The sequence below is a fragment of the Saccopteryx bilineata genome, chromosome 4, assembly GCF_036850765.1.
Source record: "Saccopteryx bilineata isolate mSacBil1 chromosome 4, mSacBil1_pri_phased_curated, whole genome shotgun sequence".
NCBI lineage: Eukaryota > Metazoa > Chordata > Mammalia > Chiroptera > Emballonuridae > Saccopteryx > Saccopteryx bilineata.
The window spans coordinates 222,930,737-222,955,190 of NC_089493.1; the positions used below are offsets into that span (position 1 = coordinate 222,930,737).

The window sequence follows — 24,454 nt, forward strand, 5'->3', positions numbered from 1 at the left end:
CATTAACTTCAGAATTAATTTGCAAACATTATTTTATAGTTGTTAATTTCATACTTCAAAAATTTTAGACTATCAATTGTTCACTTCTGTACCCTATAATTGAATTATATATATATATATATATATATATATATATATATATATATATAAAATTCTATGGTTTGTATAGTGTTTTCATAAAGGATTACATGTCCCCAATATTATGTTTTATTTTTTCAAGAGTCAGGACACTGATGAGCACTCGAACATTTTATGTGACTGGTTAGCCTTTAATTTAAGTCCAACAAAACTAAACTTTGAATGTATCTCCTTTCGTGCAGCAATGAATATTGCAAACACAAGATGGCAGCCTCTCTCCCCTTAAAATAGCATTTCAGATATTTAACAGATAAATAGCTATCCTCTTGGTTTTCATTCTCAGAACAAATAAGCCTCCTGGTTAAAAAGTTTAAATCAGTCTTATTCCAAACCTAGTGTGTAATAAAGATGAGTAGCTACTCCTAGTTCAGAGACATGTCATTATTCAATAATGCCGACTCCTAGTCAAAAACCACGCCAACCTGAAGCCCAGTCTCCATGATAGAAGGAGAAGAAAGACAAAGGAGGATGTACAGATGTTGATGTGAACAATCAGACTCCATCTCTGTAAGACCCACACTCTCTCTATTCTTTAACTGTCACTGGCCTAACTGGTCCTGGCCAGCACACACAGGCCTTGCAGTTAATGATTAGCTGCGTTCTGTAATCATAAAGATTCTTGCCAGTAATGGCCAGAAAGACAAAACAGCTTAGATAAATATCACACCAGCATTAGTCTCAGTGCTAAGCAATTATTCACCACAAGACCACCAGGAGGTATGATCCTGGCTCATACTGCATTCTCTATCCCTTTGTCTCTTTAATCATTAATAGTTCAGCTATACTATACAATATTTACTGTAACAACTTTTAGCAGCAAAGAATAACCTGCACAAAACTGCCAGGGTCATCTATTAGGTTATGAAATCATTGCTAGATGGTGTTTATCTATTTAGAATTATTTACCTTAACCAATACAAAAATTAACCCAAATCACACTATGATTACAGTGGTACAGATAATTTTTAAAAATGCATGGCTTAAGACCCTTAGAGAGAGAACTTCAATGATATTTAATCTTAAAAACTACTTTCAAAATCCAATTTACAAAATATCTCATCAAGTGATCAATAGTTTATTAAAGTAATAATTCTTTACAAAGAGATAAAACTAAAAATGTAATTCTAATGATTTATAATAGTTATATATTACCTTAGCATTTTATTAGAATTTAATGACATTTAAAATTTTTTCTATTCTTTTAATTTTACTTATTTTAAGAACAGCAGCAAAATGAAAAAAAGCCATATTATGCATATTGTTTATCTTCCCATTCAGCAATGTCTTCTCTTCAAAACTTAGTGATGGTTGAATAGTCTTATAAAAACATAAAGTCTTAGAATTGGAAGAAATCCAATCTAATTTTTTTCACTAAATACAAAAATATCAGCTATAATAGCGACGGAAGACAGATGGTCATGAGATGGAATGTGAAGGCAGTTCAAATACTTCTAAGTTGGCACTTCAAAATTCAATTCAGTATTTATTGAACAAAGACATCCTGTGATATAGTATTTTATTTTGGACAGGTATGTTATAAAATATACGTTATGGAACTAATCTGCTTCCTCTGGATCTTTAGAGCTGTAAGAAAATAGCTAGTCCCTGTTTCACAGACACCCACCCCTTCCAAGCCTTTAATATATTTAGTCATTGCTATAATTATAGATCTCAAGTCATTAAAAGAAGGAAACAATAAGGTCTTCTTGTTTGTTGTTTTTTCAATGAGAGAATTTTTAAAGAAAATGCTTCCACAAATAAGAAATTAAAAATGCCTTTTCTTTTCAAAATATAAGTTTCAAGAGAATGATTACAGATACCTCTATGTTCCTGGACTATTGATGAAAGGCTTTTATTCAATTATGGTATTATTTGATATAGTCAATGATTATATAAGTTTTACAAGCAAGTGAAAAAGATAAACAAAGTGAAATGTTAACACCTACAATGTAACTAAAATACTTGAGGAACAATGAAAAAAACCTTTGCCCCTTATACTAAAAACAGTTAATAAGTGTTTAATGTGACAAGTGACTTCAAAACTTGCAATTACCTTGCCAAAGTGTGTCCTCATGATAGAAGAAAAGACAGCTTATGAGATAGTAGTAGGTGTGTGAGTTCTACACAGTACTCCCCCTTCAGATCTTTAGTGGGGCATGGATCGAGTCCCTGGCCTTCACGGGGAAGCTTAAGAAAAACTTAGGACCAAACTGAGCGCTACGTTCCCCAGTGACTCAATCTCTCTTGCTTTCCGCCTTCCTGCCAAGTTTGCTACTTTTCCATTTCCATTAGCATTCTGCTACTTGTTGAAAGGGACAAGGCTCTTTCTCAATAAGAGATCTGTGCTAGTTTATAGAGGGAATGAATTCTCTGGCATAGCTTGCCATTTCTGAAAGCCATTCATGTATACAACAATGCTTACTGGACGTCTATTACGTGCTAGGAACTGGTGACTCAGCAGAGCATAAAACAAAGCCCTACTCCCAAGGAGCTTTCATTTTGGTGGAGGGCAACAAGAGGAGGCCAACAAATAGGTAATAATAAGCCAAGTGGTGACAGGTGCAGGATGGAACATAAAGCCACAGGTAGACGGCAGAGGGGCTGCTGCTTTGGACAGGATGTGGAGGGAGAGCCTCACTCAGAGAGCCGTGAAGGGACCTGAAGCAAACTGCAGGCAGAAGAAGTCGAAGTGCAGAGGCCCTGAAGGAGGGTGGTGTGGGGCAGCAAGTGACCTCGAAAGTGAGTGGGCGGCCCTGGCCGGTTGGCTCAGCGGTAGAGCATCGGCCTGGCGTGGGGGGGACCCGGGTTCGATTCCCGGCCAGGGCACATAGGAGAAGCGCCCATCTGCTTCTCCACCCCCCCCCTCCTTCCTCTCTGTCTCTCTCTTCCCCTCCTGCAGCGAGGCTCCATTGGAACAAAGATGGCCCGGGCGCTGGGGATGGCTCTGGTCGCGGCAGAGCGACGCCCGGAGGGGCAGAGCTTCGCCCCCTGGTGGGCAGAGCATCGCCCCTGGTGGGCATGCCGGGTGATCCCGGTTGGGCGCATGCGGGAGTCTGTCTGACTGTCTCTCCTCATTTCCAGCTTCAGAAAAATACAAAAAAAAAAAAAATCCTTTAAAATATGATGTTCAGCAAAGTTTTCAGTGAAAGTATCCTGGCTGGCCTGACCTGTGGTGGCACAGTGGATTAAAGTGTCGACCTGGAACACTGAGGTCGCTGGTTTGAAACCCTGGGTTTGACTGGTCAAGGTACATGTGGGAGTTGATCCTTCCTTTCCTCCCTCCCTCCCTCCTTTCCTCCCTCCCTCCCTCCTTCCCTCCCTCCCTCCCTTCCTTCCTCTCTCTCTTTCTTTCTCTCTTTTATCTCCCTCCCTACCTTCCTCCCTCCCTCCTTTCTTCTTTCTTTCTCTTTCTTTCTTTCTTTCTTTCTTTCTTTCTCTCTCTCTCTCTCCTCTCTCTAAAATAAATAAATAAATTATAAAAGAAAGAAAGAGAGAGAAAGGGGAGAGAGAAAGAAAGAGAGAGAAAGAGAGGGGGAAAGAGAAAGAAAGAAGGAGAAGGAGGGAGGGAGGGAGGGAGAGAGAGAGAGAAAAAGAGAGAGAGAGAGAGAAAAGAAAGAAAAGAAAAAAGAAAAGAAAGAAGAAATTTTCCTGGCTAGGAACTTGAGAGGGTAAAAGGGGCAAGGGAGTCTTTACAGTAAAACACCAGCATATGTTTGCAGGAACAAAGGATATTGTATACTTTTAGGAAATCTATGAAAAGTACACTGGCTGAAGTGGAACAATTTGGGGGAATTAATAAGAGCTAACTGTTCAATAGTGAATATAGGATCAGTAAATGAAGAGTCTCGAATGTCAGACTACAGAATTTTGATGTACTCATATTAACATAAAGAAAGCAATGGAGGTGGAAAGTTGAAATCTATACTCTAAACTACAAATTCCTGCTTTTAAGTGTGGGTATCAAAAAGTAATACAATGGATCTACATAGCCATAAAACCAGTCATCTTTCAACACTTAGGATGGCTTTTCTTTTTAAAAAATATTTTCAATTAATTTTAATTTATTGTGTTAACATGGATTCAAGTGTCCCACTGAATATAACTCCCTCACCCCACCCTCTAGCCCCTCTTACCCCCTTTGTCTCCCTTCCTCTAACTCCCTCCTCTCTTCCCTTTGGCATTTGCTGTCCTGTATCTGTATCTCTGTGTTATGTATATATAATTTCACTAATTTCTTCACCTTTTCTGATCCCATCCCCTCATCCTCCATCCCTCTGACAGCTGTCCCTCTGCTCCCTGTGACCCCACCTCTGCCTCTATTCCATTCCTCAGTTCACTTTGTTCATTAGATTCCACATATAAGTGAGAACATATAATATTTGTCTTTCTCTCCCTGGCTTATTTCACTTAGCATAATAATCTCCAGGTTCATCCATGCAATTGCAAAAGTAAAATTTCCTTCTTTTTCATGGCCCAATAGTATTCCACTGTGTATATGTAACACTGCTTTTAATCCACTCATCCACCGACGGACACTTGGTCTGTTTCCAGATCTTGGCTATTGTAAACAATGCTGCAGTAAAAACAGAATGCATATCTTCTTTTTAATCAGTGGTTTGGTATTTTTAGGATATATTCCTAAAAGTGGGATAGCTGGGTCAAAAGGCAGTTTGATTTTTAATTTTTTGAGGAATCTCCATATTGTTTTCCACAGTGGCTGCACCAGTCTGCATTCTCACCAGCAGTGCAGGAGGGTTCCCTTTTCTCCACAATCTCCTCAGCACTTATTGTGTGTTGATTTGTTAATGAGCGCCATTCTGACAGGTGTGAGGTAGTATCTCATTGTTGTTTTAATTTGCATTTCTCTAATGATTAGTGATGTTGAACATTTTTTCATATGCCTATTGGCCATCTGTATGTCCTCTTTGGAGAAGTGTCTATTCAGTACTTTTGCCCAGTTTTTAATTGGATTGTTTACCTTCCTGATGGTGAGTTTTAGAAATTCTTTATAAATTTTGGTTATTAACCCCTTATCAAACGTATTGGCAAATATGTTCTCCCATTGTGTGGGTTGTCTTTTTATTTTGTTGATGGTGCCTTTTGCTATGCAAAAGCTTTTTAGTTTGATATAGTCCCATTTGTTTATCCTGTCCTTTATTTCACTTGCCTGTGGAGAAGGATGGCTTTTCTTTAATTTGTTCAAGAGGTTATAGCCTTAAATACAAATAATTTTTCATGCTATATAAAATTTATTTTAAATATAAATTCACTTTTTAGTTAATGTGAAAATACATTACTTGAACATGTGATATGAGTATTAAAAACATAATATTTATAAATATAAAGTATAAAATATTTAAAAAATTAAATGCTACCCTAAAACGGACATTTTCTTTAATCAAGAAGAGAGCACTTGCTAATAAACTGTATGATGTATGATTAAATCATACATCAATGTTCTTTTACATCTCATTTAACAAATCCTGATTAAATAAAGTATTCATGGCATTTTAAGTATTATAAAAAAGAGTTATGCTTCTGTATGATGAAACCAATTAAAATCTCTCAGTGGGAGCATTATTCTTTGCTTTCAAGTGTTCAGACTTTCCCAGTATCAGGGAGTAAGTGATCAAAAAATGATTTTGACTGTGGTGATTTTATAAAAGCCATTATCTTCAAAGTTGGTGATAATCTATGATATCAGACACCAGAAAAGTACATGTGTGGTGGAAATGCAAATCAAAACTACAGTACGACACTGCCTCATATCCATTAGGATGGCTACTATTTTTTTTAAAAAAGTGTTGATGAGGATGTATAGAAATTGTAACCCTTGTGCACTACTGGAGGGAAGGGAAAATGGCACAGCTCCTGTGGAAAACAGTATGGTGGTTTCTCAAAAATTTTAAAGTAGAATTACCATTAATCTAGTGATCCCACCTATGGGTATATATCCAAAGGAAATAAAATCACTATTTCAAAATGGTAGCTACATGCCTATGTTCCTAGTAGCATTATTCACAGAGACCAAATGTAGAAACAACTGAAGTGTCTGTTATTAGATGAATAGACAAGTAAAATGGGGTATAGGTATTGTTATTTGACCTTAAAAAAAGAAATTGTGCCATTTGTGACCAAGTAGATGAATCTGAAAGTCAATAAGCTAAATAAGCTAGACACAAAGGCAATTACTGCATAATCTCATTTATATGTGGAATCTAACAAAGCCAAATAGTGACAGAGTGGAACACTGGTTACAGGTGATAGGGGTGAGGCAAATGGGGAGATGCTGGTCAAATGGTATAAATTTTCAGTTATAAGATGAAGAAGCTCTGGAGACCTAACGCGCATCATGATGACTCTACTACATTAATGTATTATACTACATGTAATACATAATACTATGATTCATTAATAATAATTTATTGTACACTTGAATTTGCTAAAAGTAGATCTTAAGTGTTCTCATCCAAAAAAAAAAAGGTGGCTATCGCTATGGGGAGGAGACAAATATGCTAATTAGCTTGATTGGAGTAATCGTTTGACAGTGTATGTATATATATTAAAAGATCACATTGCACACTTTAAATATATTAATTTTTGTCAATTATACTTCAATGAAACTGGTAAAAATAATATTTCATGGGAAAAAACCAAACTAATCTGATCAAAAAATGAAAAATTGGCAATAAAAAAGTACATGAGTAGTAAATGTAACCATGTACCTTCTGAGACTGAGTAATGGCTCATTTTTCCTTAATAACACAGGCCAGTAAAACAGTCCATAATGTCAGTGTGTGACATAAACATCACTCAGCAGCATTGTATTTGAATATGAATGCATATTAAATGGAACAATGATTTGAAGCTCCAGTGTATAATGGTTTCAACTTTTGTATTGTTTGAAATAAGAGTTATATATTTTTAAATTTTCTTTTCTCTTTGGATTGTCATACCTTACAATGTCTATTTTGAAGTGTAGTCTAGAGATCAAAGGACTTGCACAGTGGACTGCTAACCATGCTGTCATCATTAAAATATCTCAGATTTATAAATTCTCCTAGTTCTGAAGTTTTTTTTTATTTAAAAAAACAAATTCCAAACCTATGACCTACTCTCTAATTTTTCATCAATTTGTGACCATGACAGTTAATTCATAAATTCTGCTTACTTGACTCTCAAAACATGTGTAGAGTAAGTCTGACTTTAAAAATGCTATAGAAATCAAGATGTGACCATCATTTTTATTCTGTGGTGTTTTTTTTTCTTACAGAACTGGAAAATTAGTCTCCTCTTATTTCCACAACCTTTACCTAATTCCTTTTGTTTTGTTTTGTTTTGTTTTGTTTTCCATATTCTGTAGCGAAGTATCTAAGCCAGCTTGTGTTCTCATGGACCCCTTGCTAAACTTCAGTTCTTTAATCATAATCTGTTTTACTAAGAATGTAATACAGGGGTTTTTTTTTCTTCCCTAAAGATCATTGTCCAAACTTCAAAACAGTTTAGCTCTATACAATTTCTGATAGGTGGAAGTATTATTAACATCATTGCCATCTATATCAATGTTTTTCCAACTGCTGGTCCACCAAAAATTTTGTGCCAGTCTACAAAGGAGTTAACCACTAACAACTGGCAGTATGGTGGCACTGCACACACAGGGTGCTTGGTATGTGCTCTCAGAAATCGATTTTCTAACACTTCTATTCTTTGTGCTCTTCTGTGACCAAGAAGGTCGGTCTCAGACTTTGATGCAAAAGACTATTGAGGCTGCTGAGAATAAACTCAAGGATGCAGGTTGCCAAATGTAATTTTTTTCTTAAGAATATGGCCCTCTCATTCCACTTTACATGACTCTCATTTTTGGTAGAGACATCACTAGAGGATAATTTGCTCCTTTAAGAAAGAGAGTGGAGCATGCCTACTACCATCCAGACTTAAAGTTGTGGAATAAGATTGAGCATGCTCTGTCCAAAGGGTAGCTACTACTCAACTCAGACAACTGGTGCCACATTTTACGGAGTTTACCTGATGTTTTCCAGGATTATATTGACTTCATGCATTATGACAAGGATCCCGCAGACATGATGTGTCTTTCTCAGTACATTATATTGGCATGTCTATGGTGTCTGTCTGCCTCATTACTGCTGATAGGTGGTGTCTTCCAAGCTCCTTCACTCTAAGTCACTATTTTCCTCTTTGTAGGTAATATGTGTTTTGTGGGGAGGTACTTTGAAATGTTGCAGATATCCTGTTTCTCATCATAATTTTGCATCAGTTGATCATTTTTGCCTGTAATGACTATTACTATGTTGTTTGCTAAAAGGTAGTTTTCTATTTCTATTTCCCTTCTACATTTATTCATTGGAATTCTACCATAAGGAATAGCTGTACCCTCTCTCCTATTCATTTATTTATTCAATATTTACTAGTAAGAACTCATAGATATTTACGTTATTGTATGTGTTATAATCGGTTACTGCCAGTATTTATTTTGTTGCTGAAGTGGCTGCAGCTGCAGTCTTCAGGAGCTCCGTTCAGTTGGTGTCTATGTCATTTTGACACTGCCATCAACTTCTGAGCACTTCCTTACTTTCTGGCGCTGCACAGTATTTCGGCCTCATCTTGTACTTTTGCTGCCCCAGATCTGCAGTCAACCATTTTTCCTGGACCCTTGTTTACTTTTATTGGGAAAATTGTATTTAGAAACCAAGATGTGGTCCCAAGGAGTGTTGATTACTACTTTGTCATTACGCCTTTATGATTACTTCTAGGGCCTCTCAGTTGACAGATCTCTCTCTCTCTCTCTCTCTCTCTCTCTCTCTCACACACACACACACACAAATGCACACCTCTATATGTTTTTAATTGTTAGCTAGCTATTAAAAACCATTAGTTCATACTGATACCTCTTAAATACCACAAAATTCATCTAGCTTTCCTCCATTGTATATCGTAATGTGGTTCCCCACCAGTGTGCTTGTCCTGGCATTCATCTACACTATATTTACTTACTGCTCATGCTTAGTATACACAATATTAGTTTCAGGATTGACACTCATTATCTACAGTACATTGTTATGTATAGTTAGTTCTTTTTGTCTTGAGTTTTATAGTGCATAATTCAAATACTGTTTTATATAATCACTTAGATTAGCTATTTTATTCTCTATCCCCTTGAGGTGTGGCTACAGTTATATTCCATTTCTCCCACATCCTAATTCATTTCATTCATTCATTCATTCATTCATTCAGTGCTGAAATATGCCATAAACAGAAATAAACAAGAAAATTTACTCAGAGAAATGTCACTTCCTCATTTTACCCCATTCCCATTACCCATTCTTGACATCTGTTCTTACCTATATTATATGTATATGTGACCCATTTCATTGGTTTCTAGAGTTTATTTCTGATGTATCTTTTTGAACAAATGAGAAGATGATGCATAATTTCTTATACTCCTTTCCTTCCTACACGAAACATTCCATATTGCCAATACTATTTTTCACTTTAACTTTTTACTCAATAATAAATCTTGTAACTCTTTCCATATCAATTCCTAGAGATTTTCCTTACCTTTTCTTTTACAGCTGCATAGTAGATCAGCATGTGGAAACACCCTGGTTTATTTCATCACCTCTCTTATTGATAGATATTTTATAATCACAAACACTGCTGTAATAAATAATTGTGTGCATATGTATTTACTATTGTTGGGAGGATACATCTAGGGTGAATGGTATGATCTGTCTGGTTCAATCATGTTTTAGGTGAAATGATGTTATATAATGAAATTCAGAATATTCTAATTATTAAAACAAGTTATATAAATATAGCAGAATAAAATGATGTATGTTAATAGCATTATTTTTTTCTCTAATTATAACTTCTCTTGAGACAAGCAGTTCAATTCAATAAATATTTGTCCTCGGTTACTAAAGCAGATTGTTCACTTTCAAAATTTCCCCCATGGATTTAAAGTCTAACATTTCTAATCACACCTTCATTCATTAAGAATGTTCTGATATTTACTAGTTTTTATTTAAAACAGTCCATTATTTGTATAGTTTCTAGCCTAAAAAACTATTATCTAATTTTCTCTATTCTTGTAGAAACAGGAGATAAAAATTATAAACTGTAGTCCTAACTTGGTCCCTTCCAGTCCCTAATTACGCATGTTAGGAGTGCTGGATGAGAGAGCCAGACTGTGCAGTGCAGGAGTGCTGGATGAGAGAGCCAGACTGTGCAGTGCAGGAGTGCTGGATGAGAGAGCCAGACTGTGCAGTGCAGGAGTGCTGGATGAGAGAGCCAGACTGTGCAGTGCAGGGGTGCTGGAGGAGAGAGCCAGACTGTGCAGTGCAGGGGTGCTGGAGGAGAGAGCCAGACTGTGCAGTGCAGGAGTGCTGGAGGGGAGAGCCAGACTGTGCAGTGCAGGAGTGCTGGAGGAGAGAGCCAGACTGTGCAGTGCAGGAGTGCTGGAGGAGAGAGCCAGACTGTGCAGTGCAGGAGTGCTGGAGGGGAGAGCCAGACTGTGCAGTGCAGGAGTGCTGGAGGGGAGAGCCAGACTGTGCAGTGCAGGAGTGCTGGAGGAGAGAGCCAGACTGTGCAGTGCAGGAGTGCTGGAGGGGAGAGCCAGACTGTGCAGTGCAGGAGTGCTGGAGGAGAGAGCCAGACTGTGCAGTGCAGGGGTGCTGGAGGAGAGAGCCAGACTGTGCAGTGCAGGAGTGCTGGAGGGGAGAGCCAGACTGTGCAGTGCAGGAGTGCTGGATGAGAGAGCCAGACTGTGCAGTGCAGGGGTGCTGGATGAGAGAGCCAGACTGTGCAGTGCAGGAGTGCTGGATGAGAGAGCCAGACTGTGCAGTGCAGGAGTGCTGGATGAGAGAGCCAGACTGTGCAGTGCAGGGGTGCTGGAGGAGAGAGCCAGACTGTGCAGTGCAGGAGTGCTGGATGAGAGAGCCAGACTGTGCAGTGCAGGAGTGCTGGATGAGAGAGCCAGACTGTGCAGTGCAGGAGTGCTGGAGGAGAGAGCCAGACTGTGCAGTGCAGGGGTGCTGGAGGAGAGAGCCAGACTGTGCAGTGCAGGAGTGCTGGAGGGGAGAGCCAGACTGTGCAGTGCAGGAGTGCTGGATGAGAGAGCCAGACTGTGCAGTGCAGGAGTGCTGGAGGAGAGAGCCAGACTGTGCAGTGCAGGAGTGCTGGAGGGGAGAGCCAGACTGTGCAGTGCAGGAGTGCTGGAGGGGAGAACCAGACTGTGCAGTGCAGGAGTGCTGGAGGAGAGAACCAGACTGTGCAGTGCAGGAGTGCTGGAGGAGAGAGCCAGACTGTGCAGTGCAGGAGTGCTGGAGGAGAGAGCCAGACTGTGCAGTGCAGGAGTGCTGGAGGGGAGAGCCAGACTGTGCAGTGCAGGAGAGCTGGAGGGGAGAGCCAGACTGTGCAGTGCAGGAGTGCTGGAGGAGAGAGCCAGACTGTGCAGTGCAGGAGTGCTGGAGGAGAGAGCCAGACTGTGCAGTGCAGGAGTGCTGGAGGGGAGAGCCAGACTGTGCAGTGCAGGAGTGCTGGAGGGGAGAACCAGACTGTGCAGTGCAGGAGTGCTGGAGGAGAGAACCAGACTGTGCAGTGCAGGAGTGCTGGAGGAGAGAGCCAGACTGTGCAGTGCAGGAGTGCTGGAGGAGAGAGCCAGACTGTGCAGTGCAGGAGTGCTGGAGGGGAGAGCCAGACTGTGCAGTGCAGGAGAGCTGGAGGGGAGAGCCAGACTGTGCAGTGCAGGAGTGCTGGAGGAGAGAACCAGACTGTGCAGTGCAGGGGTGCTGGAGGAGAGAGCCAGACTGTGCAGTGCAGGAGTGCTGGAGGAGAGAGCCAGACTGTGCAGTGCAGGAGTGCTGGAGGAGAGAACCAGACTGTGCAGTGCAGGAGTGCTGGAGGAGAGAGCCCAGACTGTGCAGTGCAGGGGTGCTGGAGGAGAGAGCCAGACTGTGCAGTGCAGGAGTGCTGGAGGGGAGAGCCAGACTGTGCAGTGCAGGAGAGCTGGAGGGGAGAGCCAGACTGTGCAGTGCAGGAGTGCTGGAGGAGAGAGCCAGACTGTGCAGTGCAGGAGGGCTGGAGGGGAGAGCCAGACTGTGCAGTGCAGGAGTGCTGGAGGGGAGAGCCAGACTGTGCAGTGCAGGAGAGCTGGAGGAGAGAGCCAGACTGTGCAGTGCAGGAGGGCTGGAGGGGAGAGCAAGACCGTGCAGTGCAGGGGTGCTGGAGGAGAGAACCAGACTGTGCAGTGCAGGAGTGCTGGATGAGAGAGCCAGACTGTGCAGTGCAGGAGTGCTGGAGGAGAGAGCCCAGACTGTGCAGTGCAGGGGTGCTGGAGGAGAGAGCCAGACTGTGCAGTGCAGGAGTGCTGGAGGAGAGAGCCAGACTGTGCAGTGCAGGAGTGCTGGAGGAGAGAACCAGACTGTGCAGTGCAGGAGTGCTGGAGGAGAGAGCCAGACTGTGCAATGCAAGGGTGCTGGAGGAGAGAACCAGACCGTGCAGTGCAGGGGTGCTGGAGGAGAGAGCCAGACTGTGCAGTGCAGGAGTGCTGGAGGAGAGAGCCCAGACTGTGCAGTGCAGGGGTGCTGGAGGAGAGAGCAAGACCGTGCAGTGCAGGGGTGCTGGAGGAGAGAGCCAGACTGTGCAGTGCAGGAGTGCTGGAGGAGAGAGCCAGACTGTGCAGTGCAGGGGTGCTGGAGGAGAGAGCCAGACTGTGCAGTGCAGGAGTGCTGGAGGAGAGAGCCCAGACTGTGCAGTGCAGGGGTGCTGGAGGAGAGAGCCAGACTGTGCAGTGCAGGGGTGCTGGAGGAGAGAGCCAGACTGTGCAGTGCAGGAGTGCTGGAGGGGAGAGCCAGACTGTGCAGTGCAGGAGTGCTGGAGGAGAGAGCCAGACTGTGCAGTGCAGAGTGCTGGAGGTGAGAGCCAGACTGTGCAGTGCAGGAGTGCTGGAGGAGAGAGCCAGACTGTGCAGTGCAGGAGTGCTGGAGGGGAGAGCCAGACTGTGCAGTGCAGGAGTGCTGGAGGAGAGAGCCAGACTGTGCAGTGCAGGAGTGCTGGAGGAGAGAGCCAGACTGTGCAGTGCAGGGGTGCTGGAGGTGAGAGCCAGACTGTGCAGTGCAGGAGCCCTCTCCAGGCTCTCTGGCCACTGAGGCTTGGGGCCTCCCCTCCTTCCTAGCGGGAGGAGTTACACCAAATTCAGCTACCTCTGGGATTACGAGCCTTTAGGGCCCTCAGTCCTCTATATCCTGAATAACTGATATTTTGAAATGTACAAAAGATACTATATATTCTCTTTAGGGTTTTTCTCTAGTCCTGCCTCTAACCTGGGTTCAAGGAATCCTTAAAGTAGCCCAGGCTATTTCACTAGGAGATTGCCTTGGGGTTTGTAATCCAGAAACTAACGAGTGTTTGCCTTGTCGTTTCCTTCATTATTGGCCTACAAAGGCCTGTTTAATCAGCATGATATTACTGTCAGGTCCAACCAGGCCTCAGAAAATTACTTGCTGGGAATCTCTAAAGTTTTGGTGAAATGCTAGTCCTGGTTTCTTCAATTTCAGCAGATTTAACTAAGCAAATCAATGCAGCAAAAAGAGTGTCAGCTCTTCCAAAACGTGACTTTTGATATGGCTTCAAATATGTACTTCCCATATTTAACCAATAGTGTCACTAATTATACATAATGCAGAGTCTAGTTTGTCAGCAGTTTTGTATTGACCTTGCTGTCTGGGTTGGGACCAGTTCAGTTTTCAAACTGGTATCATAACATCTTCCTCGTGGTCCTGGGAGTCAGATAACATTTCAAACCACATCACTGAACCCAAGCTTCTAAAAATTATAATATTATAGTTAATTTTTTTTTAACTTTGTTAATCCAAATTCGGAGGGACCCGAATTATGGAAGACAGAAGCAAGGTCCGTCGTCTACATATTAAAGCTTTATTGTCTAGCTTGGCCAAGCGGCGGGAACTCCGACAGAAATCTGACGGAGAGCGCGCCGGCCCTTTGTTCTACTTAGTTTTTATAGTTTTGTAAGTGGGAAGTACAGAAGCAAAAATTGCAATTAGGAGCCCCTTACCGCTATTGGTTATAGTCATATGTCCTTTAACATGATAGGACCACGTTCAATTTGCAAACCATACATCATTTTGGAGAAAACAAAATTTACAAGTCAACACAATGGTAGAAAGATATCTCTTTACATATTAAAAGGCCTTCCTATATTTTCTAGTGTTCATCCGCCATCTCTCTGTCCAGAGTCAGATGTATTAACCACATGCATTTACATAAGAGAGGTAGTTTCCGTGGGGACAAATGCCCGCAAATGGCTCATTGCTACAAGAAAAGGTTTATTTTGGCTTTTCCCTTCCTGCACCTGGCTAGCCATTCACTCCTTTCCCCACAGGTGTGGTGGAATGTCAGGGAATCTATGCTTCCTTCCCTTTTCATTTACAATACAATGGCAAGAGCCATCCTAGTTATGCTGATCACACAGCACAGAGACTATTCTCACAATTTCTCTTAACCCAAATTAATAAAATGTTCTCCAAGCCTCCTAAAATATTAATATTAATTCTGTAGCCTTTGGTACTTTACAACACCTGTGGGTGAAATGGCTCAGTGGCTCCTCAACTTAAGCAATCATAAAAACAAATTTTGTTAAAAACACACAGAATAAGCTTCCTGGTGATGCTGTTCTTAGGACCTTACCTCCTCGATCTCGAGCAGCTAAACTTTGACCCCTTCTTAATGTAATGTCCAATTGGTACATTCCGGGATCAGCCAAAGGGACGTCCGCATTCCTGGTTCCAGAAGTATTTATTTTCTAGAAGACAAGAAATATACAAAATATTAAAGGCATTGTCTTTCTTGTATTTCCTCCAATGGGGGACCATATACAGTTTAACTCAAACTATAAGAATTAGTTGATAAAATAAATCAACTTGTGAAACCACACATCATAATCACTCAGTTCTCTGACATTTTCTAAATTCTTTAGACTCAGTAAAAACAAGACATCTATAGGAATTCCTGTTTTATAGCAAATTAGAAATAACAAATGTAATATGACAAACATTTTCCATGGAAAGCCCCACATAACTCAACTACATAAGAAGGACTAAAAAAGGAATAGCTTCTGATGTAAAAATACAGTCAGTGATGAATGAAGACAAAGGTATGAAGAGCAGTTGGTTTCCACATAGCTGAGCTGAAAACTACAATGATTTATTCAGGTGTTGACTCCTTCATTTATGCAGAAGGGCTCAAACTGGTGAGTTACACACCTCTATTTCAGCCCCAACATAAAATGTGATATAATTATACAGAAATAAATTCACTCAGCATTTTGACAGTGTTTGCAAATAAATAATACAAATATAAAGACAATGTCTAATGCTGCTTTTTATGGACTAGAAGTGCACAACCTATTTTTAGAACTAAAAATATTTACAAAGCTACTACTATAGAATATCTTTAGCAATAATATACTGTTTATTTCATAGGAATTGAGTTACAAATGCATATGAAAAGAAATAACTATTAAAATAGCATAATAGAAACAGTAAAAATTGTACAGGCCACAGTTTATACATTCTGCCACTTTGATACAACTAGAAACTTACTTTTTTCACATGTTTGAGATGATTTTGAATTGTTATAATTTTTTTCTAATTCAAAAATAAATGTACTTTTGTTTTGGAAAAGTATGTATTAATTAAGGTAAAATATTACACTCCAGTCTGCCTCTTTTAGTTCCAAAATTCACAGAAAATACAACTATAAAGTATCATTTTGTGTGAGGTTTCAAGACCAAGATAAGAAGCTGTCCTATAGGAGCAATTATCATTTAAAATAAGAAAGAGCACAACTGTGATTGATAACCCAAACTCATCATTCCTCCTCTGATAACAATAAAAAAGAATCAAATTCTTCTCATGATACCCCTGTTTCTATGAATGATGGCACCTCCCCCAGCACTCAGGCTAGAAACTGAGGAGCTAGCCTTGATTTCTGCATTTCCTTATCCACCTCATTCAAATAGTTGCCAAATGCCATCCACTCCATTTCCATATGACATCTCCTAGTTGTCTTTGTCTGTTATTTCCTGTTAACACTAATTTGGATCAGACCTTCCAACAACAGAGAAGCAAACGGTCAAATGATTGCCTTACAGAGAAGCAAAGGGTCAAATGATTGCCTTGCTCTTCCCGCAAACACCTAATGGTCTCACCTCCTTGGGTTACCCAGTATAACAATTGGGGACATATCCTTCCATACTTCTGTTTGCGTTCTTATGCAAACAAATACACATACATATGTTTATTTTTTGTGGTTGAGTTTTAGTTTTTGTTGTTAACAAAGATAGTATTATAATTTGTCTATTATTTCATAATCTATTTAACTTAAAAATATCATGGGTACTTTTCCAATCAACAACAGATTTATCTAGTTTACTTTTATGTACATCATTTTCCACAGTGTGGGAATACCAACATTTTTAAATTATCTCCTTGATGGATATATAAGTTAGTTTCCGAACTTGTGCTTTAATTTCTTTTTGAACATTAGTTATTCAAAAAGGTTTAAATAGCTCATATTCCTATTGAAAGTTACAGGAATGCCTATTTCTCATATCCTAGCCAGCATAGGATTTTACTAATTTTCAAGTTCAGTGCGCAAAATATATTATCTCCTTTCACATACATTTCCTGACATGGTAAGGTGTCTTGAAACTAGTATAAATAGCAGGAGAGAAACCGATGTTCACTGAGCCACACAGAAGACACCAGCATGGAGAGAGAAAAAGCCAACCACGGGTTTCTAAACCACTTTTCAAAGGTCAGTTAGCATGTGAGTCTAATTAATAAGCAAAATTTAAATTCAAATCCAGCAAACGTTTGCCAAGCTCCAAGTTTGTCTCAAGCCTTTCATTAGGTTATTTTATATTTATTCTTTCAAAATAAACAAGTCCATTAATAAGTATTAAGTCTGACCAAGCGGTGGTGCAGTGGATAGAGCATTGGACTGGGATGCAGAGGACCCAGGTTTGAAACCCCAAGGTCGCTGGCTTGAGCATGGGCTCATTTGGTTTGAGCAAGGCTTATCAGGTTGAGCTCAAGGTGAGGGGCTGGAGCAAGGGGTCAGGGTTGCTCCAGCAACCTGATCTGCTGTAACCCCCAAGTCAAGGCACATACGAGAAAGCAGCCAATGAACAACTAAGGTGCTGCAATGAAGACTGATGCTTCTCATTTCTCTCCCTTCCTGTCTGTCTGTCCCTATCTGTCCCTCTCTCTGTCTCTGTCACCAAGAAAAAAAAAGAATGAATAAATAAGTAAATACATACATACATACATATTAAATGTAGATTTATTTCTTTCTAAAAAATGGAGTAAAATCTATAAGAAAGGAGTTTTCTTATTCATTCTGCATTTCCATCGGCTGGGTTTTTTTTTGTTTGTTTGTTTTTAATTTAGTGAGTGGAGGGAAGGCAGAGACAGACCCCACATGCGCCCCAACCGGGATCCACCCCAACAAGCCCATTAGGGGGCGATGCTCTGCCCATCTAGGGCACTGCTTAGTTGCAACTGGAGCCTTTTTTTTTTCTTTTCTTTTTTTTTTTTTTTGGTATTTTTCTGAAGTTGGAAACAGGGAGGCAGTTGGACAGACTCCCACATGCGCCCAACCGGGATCCACCCAGCATGTCCACCAGGGGACGATGCTCTGCCCATCTGGGGTACTGCTCTGTCGCAACCAGAGCCATTCTAGCGCCTGAGGCAGAGGCCCTAGAGCCATCCCCAGCGCCCAGGCCAACTTTGCTCCAATGGAGCCCTGGCTGCAAAAGGGGAAGAGAGAGACAGAAAGGAAGGAGAGGGGGAGGGGTTGAGAAGCAGATGGGTGCTTCTCCTGTGTGCCCTGGCAGGGAATCGAACCCAGGACTCCTGCATGCCAGGCTGACGCTCTACCACTGAGCCAACCGGCCAGGGCCCCGAGCCATTTTTTATAGCGCCTGAGTTGAAGGCCATAAAGCCACCCTCAGTGCCCTCACTCTAATCAAGCCATGGCTGCAGGAGGAGGAGGAGGGGGAGGAGGAGGGGAAAGAGGAGGAGGAGAGAGAGAGATAGAGAAGCGAGAGGGGGAGGGCTGGAAAAGCAGATGGGCGCTTCTTCTGTGTTCCCTGACTGGTTATCAAACCCTGAATTTCCACACGCCAGGCCAACACTCCACTACTGAGCCAACCAGCCAGGGCCTTTACTGTTGTGATAGGTATCTTAAAGGTAGAAAAGTTTGAACGCTCAGATTTTTTTTGTAGCTTTTATTGCTCTATTCAGTACTTCATGAAGTCTAGAATAAGTAATTCATAAAGTATCTGGTTTTATATTTTTTAAAAATATAGTTAATTTTATTATATTTATTGCATAACAGTAGTCAATAAAATGATGTAGGTTTCAGGTATACAGCTCTGTAACACATCATCTGTATATTGCACTGTGTGTTCACCACTCAAAGTCAAGTCTCCTTCTCTTACCGTATATTTGACCTCTTTTACCCTTTTCTACTTCTCCCTTTTATGGGCAAGTTACAGAAATTAAAATGGGAATTTTAACTATACTAGATTTTCACTTTTATAATTTAATACCTTGTTAAGAGATAACTTCACTGGACTTACAGAAATTGGTTTTTTAAAGCCTGAGTAATACTGCATTTAATATGTGTGTTGGTGTAGGTGTGTCACATTTTACTGGTCCACTCACTTGCTGGTAGTCACTTAGGTTGTTTCCATATCTCGGCTATTGTGAATAATGCTGTAATGAACAGCAAAGCAGATATCTCCCCAAGGGACAGGTTTTATTTCCTTTGGATAGAAACTGCTGTAACACTCTTGTTCTCCAAGTCTTCCTACCTACTTTTCAAGGATGATTTCATTAGCACTTTATATCCTTTTTGTCCATTATCACATTCTATCAGATGTCATATTTGCCATGTTAGACTATAAACTTTTAAAACCAGGGAACAGAGTTCTTAAGGATCAAACTGAACACAAATTATGATAGAGGCTAGGAGGACAGAAATATGTCTTTAAAGACACATGATCTAGCTGAGTAGATACATGTATGAGGACCTGTAACAAAGCTGGCTACTCCATGGGTAGTTTGTTCTCCCTCTTCTTCCATGCCCAAACAAAGCATTTAATCTTTTTTAGTACTTTCTCTCACAAGGAACCTAAGTGTTATCTTAGAATACTTCTCAATACAGTGCTCTAGGATGACATTTCCAATTGATCAAAATTGGCACTTAAAATAAAACTCTGTCCACTCAAAACCTATCATTAAAGCCAGACTGTGCCATAATGAAGTTATTAAGTCCATATGAGAGCAGGAAAGACCAATTATTATGGGAGAATAGTCTGACTGAGGAGGCCTCACAGAGGTGACAACAGAGCAGGGTATGAAAATATGACTATTGACAAATGGAAATTTGAAATAAGATTTGAAATCAACACGAGCCCAATGGTGAGTAGTTACCAGAGTGTGCACCACCGGCATATGTGAGGAGTAGGGTGGGAAGGATGACTGACCCACACTGGTGCCAGGCCGAGCAGAGTCTAACCGGCGAGCAACAGGAAACCATCACAGGCTTGGAAGGGAGAAGTGATATAGTCAGGCCTCACTTAAAAAATATTTATTGCCTACCTTTTATTTTCCTGTTCTGGGCTAAGTGCTTAGATTACAGAGGTGAACAAAACTGGGCTTTTTCTCTCTGTAGGATGGAGGAGACCAGAGCAGTCCTGGGCTGTAGAAATTACTTGAAAGATTTTGTAACAGTCCAGTTTGAGCCACACAGGCCCATCTGGTCAGGAGTCATGGAAATAAAAGACTAATTTGAGAGATATTGAGGACACTCAATCAGCTGAATTTGTCAACTGATGAGATGCGGGCCACATGGGGAATGTGGGATGAGTCCTCAGAAGCTGAGCTCACGGGAGAGGTCATGTCAGTAGTAGAAAGTAGGAATGAGAGAAGCAAGTTCCAGGCTTCCACCGGGTCCAGATCCAAGGACAGTCCCAGTGTCATAAAAGAAGGAAGTCAAAAATTTAAATAGATTTAGAGAGACATCTCTCCTTGGAAATGGTTCCAAGAAGAAAACTGGTAAGCCAATTATAGAGGGACATTAGAAATATATATATTTTTTTATTGTAAAGTACCGTGTAAGAAATATTTATTAAGTAAAATGTGTTAGGAAAGACGTATCTGAAATGTTAGGCACACATATAGCTCTACTATAAACCTTGTCATTTTAAATCTTTTATTTTTTTCAAATTTAACATTTACTTAGTGACTACCATGGGAACTTCAAATGTACCTTCCTTTTCCTAAACTGCCATGTGTGTTGCTATTTTAAAAAAAATCACTTTATTTAGGTACAATTCATATGTAAAATGCTGTGTATATAACTCAATGAGTTTGAGGATAAGTATACACCTGTGAAGCCACCACTATCATCAAGGCCACAGACATATCCAACACTTTCCAAAGTTTCTTTCTGCCCTCTTTATTATTATTATTATTATTATTATTATTATCATCATCATCATCATCATCATCGTCATCATCATCATCATTTTTGTGTGTGTGGTAACAACACAGCATGAGATCTACCCTGTTAGAAAACTCTAAGCATATAATACAGTATGGTCAGGTACAGGCACTGTTGTATGGTAGATGCAGAACTTACTCATCCTGTATAACTGAAACTTGACACCTTTTGACCATTACCTCCCATTTTTCTTTCCCCAGCCTCTGGCAAGTATCATTCTACTCTTTGCTTCTGTGATGTTAACAATTTTAGATTCTACATATAAGTGAGGTTATATAATATTTGTTTTATTTTGTTTTTTAATTTTACAGAGAGAGGGACAGATAAGGTCAGACAGACAGGAAAGGAGAGAGATGAGAAGCATCAGTTCTTTGTTGTGGCACCTCAGTCTCCTTAGTTGTTCATTGATTGCTTTCTCATATGTGCCTTGACGGGGGACTAGAGAGGGGGCTACTGAAGAGAGAGTGACCCCTTGCTCAAGCCAGCAACCTTGGGCTCAAATCAGCAACCCTGGGCTTCAAGCCAGTGACCTTTAGGCTCAAGCCAGCGACAAGGGGGTCATGTCTATGATCCCATGCTCAAGCCAGAGACCCTGTGCTCAAGCTGCTGATCCCACGCTCAAGCCAGATGAGCCCACACTCGGCCAGCAACCTCAGGGTTTTGAACCTGGGTCCTCTGCATCCCAGTCCAACACTCTATCCACTGTGGCACTGCCTCATCAGGCTGCAATATTTGTTTTATTATGTTTGGTTTATTTCCTTAGCATATTGTTTTCCAAGTCTATTCATGCTGTTATAAACGATAGATATTCCTTCTTTTTTTAAGGCTGAATAACACTCCACTGTATGTATATGCCAAATTTTCTTCATCCATTTATTCATCAGTGGACATTTAGGTTGTCTCTATATCTTGGCTATTGTGAATAATGCTGCAATGAACACAGAAGTACAAGATCCTGATGTAAATTCCTTTGCATAAATACCCAAAGTAGAATTGTTGGATTATATGGAACCACAAAAGACTCCGAATGCCAAAACAATCTTTAGAAAGAAGAATAATGCTTTAGGCATCACATTTCCTAATTTCAAACTATACTAAAAAGCTGTAATGATTAAAACAGTTATGGCACCAGGATAAAAACAATCACAGAGACCAAAGGAACAGAATAAAGAGCCCAGAAATAAACCGACTCAAGAAGGGTCAACTACTCTCTATAAGGACACCACAGACACTAAGTGGGGAAAGCACGGCCTCTCTAACAGAGTGCTGGTAAAACTAAAAATCCACACACAAAAGGATGATATGAGATCCTTAGCTTTTACCATAGGCAAAATCAACTCAGAATGGATTAAAGATTTAAACATAAGACCTGAGATTATAAAACACTTAGAAGAAAACATAGGGGTAAAGCTCCTTGACATTGGTCTTGGTAATGAATTTTTGGATTTGACAGCAAAAGTAAAGGTAACAAAGGCAGAAATATATGAGTATGTCTATATCAAATCAAAATGCTTTTGCACTGTAAAGAAAATAATAAAATGAAAAGAGAATCTATGAAAAAGGAAATATCTGTATTATAGATAATGAGGAGTGATTACCCATTACCTTCCTACTGCCTTTAATCTTGTATGAAACAGTCGGAGGGATTCCTCGATTCTTACAACAGAATAGAGTAAAAAATGAAAAGAATAGCAAGAATAAGCAAAAGAAGCACAGAAACAAGAAAGAAGCTAGGTAACTCAGTAAGTCCACAAGCAGCCCACAGAGATATGGGAGAAAGTCAACCGCACAGAGAGGCTGCAGACAGAAATTGCCTGACGCCTTCAACCTCTTCCTCCAGGGTTCCATGCGGGGATCACTGATGCTCACATCAAATGTCTGTGCTGTGCTAGCTCCTCACCCAGAGGTCACAGAAGGTCAATGCTCTGCAGTTAGTGAGGAAAATTGGCTTTTATGAGTGTTTTCAACAAGAACTGGCAAAAAGTCTTATGATTAGGGCTCCCATATAATTTATCATTCAAGCTGGGATACTTTGGAGAGTGAAAGAAAGTGCTATTAATAATCACATGATGAAAACAGGCATAAACAAAATAGTCTCAGGTAAACTGGGATGCATGCTTATAGGACTTAGTAAGTTAGTCTTCAGTTCACCAGAAAGATAAACTAAGCAGAAAGACTGATCCCTCTGGTCACATCAAGCTTTATGATTGTTTGTTTTGGAACCAAACTACAACCCTGGGTTTAATTCTGGGATTTTGATTTTGCAATAGCCCAAACCAAATAAAATGGGCCTATAAATCCTCAGGTCCACTAAGTGGCAATATTTAATTGCTGCTGGCGAAAGGATGAAGTTCAGTACACCAGAGCATCCTTTCTAGGACTCCCGGAACACGACCCTCAGCCCTGGCTGGCCCACTAAAGTGATTGTTCTGTGCAGCAGTATTCATTACCACTGTAACCTTTCTACCCACACACACAGTGTGTAGGATAACTTGTGCCAAAGGAAAGCAAAAACAATTCTCTTTTTTCCATCCTGATGACAATAGACCACTGCTTTTTGGAATTAGTCCCTGCCACGAGTCTTTGTGTCACAAAGGGAAATTCTGATGAGAAAGGGCAGGCATGGTACCATTTTATTTCAGCTAAATATAATGATTCCTTCTGCACAGTTGTTTTCTCATCTTTCAAATGGGGTAATAGATACCTTACAAAGGACTATTTTGATTATGAAATAAAATATGTAAAACTGCTTTGTAAATGTGAGAGATTATTTAAAACTAAGTAGTTATTTGGGGGCAGGGGATGAGGGGCTATTATAAAATAAGGGAAAGATTATAGGAGCCAAAACACAAAGAGTTGCAAACAGGCCTAGCTGGACTAGTAAATTGCTTGAGGCAGAGGAAAGTTTTCTGAGCTCTAAGGGTCTCAAGTTCCTCTTCTTTAAAAAAACAAACTGACTTGTCAAAATTAAAAGAAATAATTTATAGGGTTTTGTAATGAGTCGAGTGATTTAAAAATGCAAAGTAGGTTCTTTGTGCATTTTTCAAATTTTAATATATGTATTCTGCTCACGAAAATTAAGGAATATTTTATTACTTCGTATTCATTTTGAAATATTCCCTATTTTTGTGAGCAGTATATTTTACATACACTGGTGCTAGTGTTCACCTTATTAGAAAGTAAACCATGCTTGGTAGTGTCCTGCACTATTACAGTACTATTTCAGTACTATTACATTGCTTAATGACTGTTAGCCTTTCTATTTTACTACAATAATATCTGTCAGAACTGAGAGCATGATAGATTTTGTTTGAATTAACTCTTCTGACCTTTTGTTTATGGTGAGTTCCCATGCATACTCCTCCTTCCTTCGGAAAAACCAAACTGCATTAAAAGAGCAGGGCTACCAGCAAAAATAAGGGGAAAAAACCTCTGATCCTCTGAGAAGAAACAACTTGTCAGAATAAGGCATAATATACCATCTTTGCAAACCCTGGTATAAAAATTTAAGAGTTTTAAGAAACAAAATAAATAACATACTATTGGATTATGACTCAAGATATAAAATAAATATTCACAATTCTATACTGTTATAAATAAATGATTGCAATAAATAATTAAACACACAAATAAATAAATCAATGGTGGAGAATAGACAAGTCTATGGTACAGAAGAATGCAAAATAGTTTCTGTAGATATTGCCCT

General features: G+C 40.2%; 1 protein-coding gene across 8 annotated transcripts in view; it reads right to left on the reverse strand.

Annotated features, from left to right (window-relative positions):
* Positions 1 to 24,454, reverse strand: part of MCTP1 (multiple C2 and transmembrane domain containing 1) — a 580,456-nt gene that overhangs the window by 296,340 nt on the left and 259,662 nt on the right. For all 8 annotated transcript variants that reach the window (XM_066273828.1, XM_066273827.1, XM_066273825.1 and 5 more), the window contains exon 2: positions 14,863 to 14,977. In XM_066273828.1, the coding sequence (XP_066129925.1) occupies positions 14,863 to 14,977 (115 nt within the window). The remainder of the gene's footprint in view (positions 1 to 14,862; positions 14,978 to 24,454) is intronic.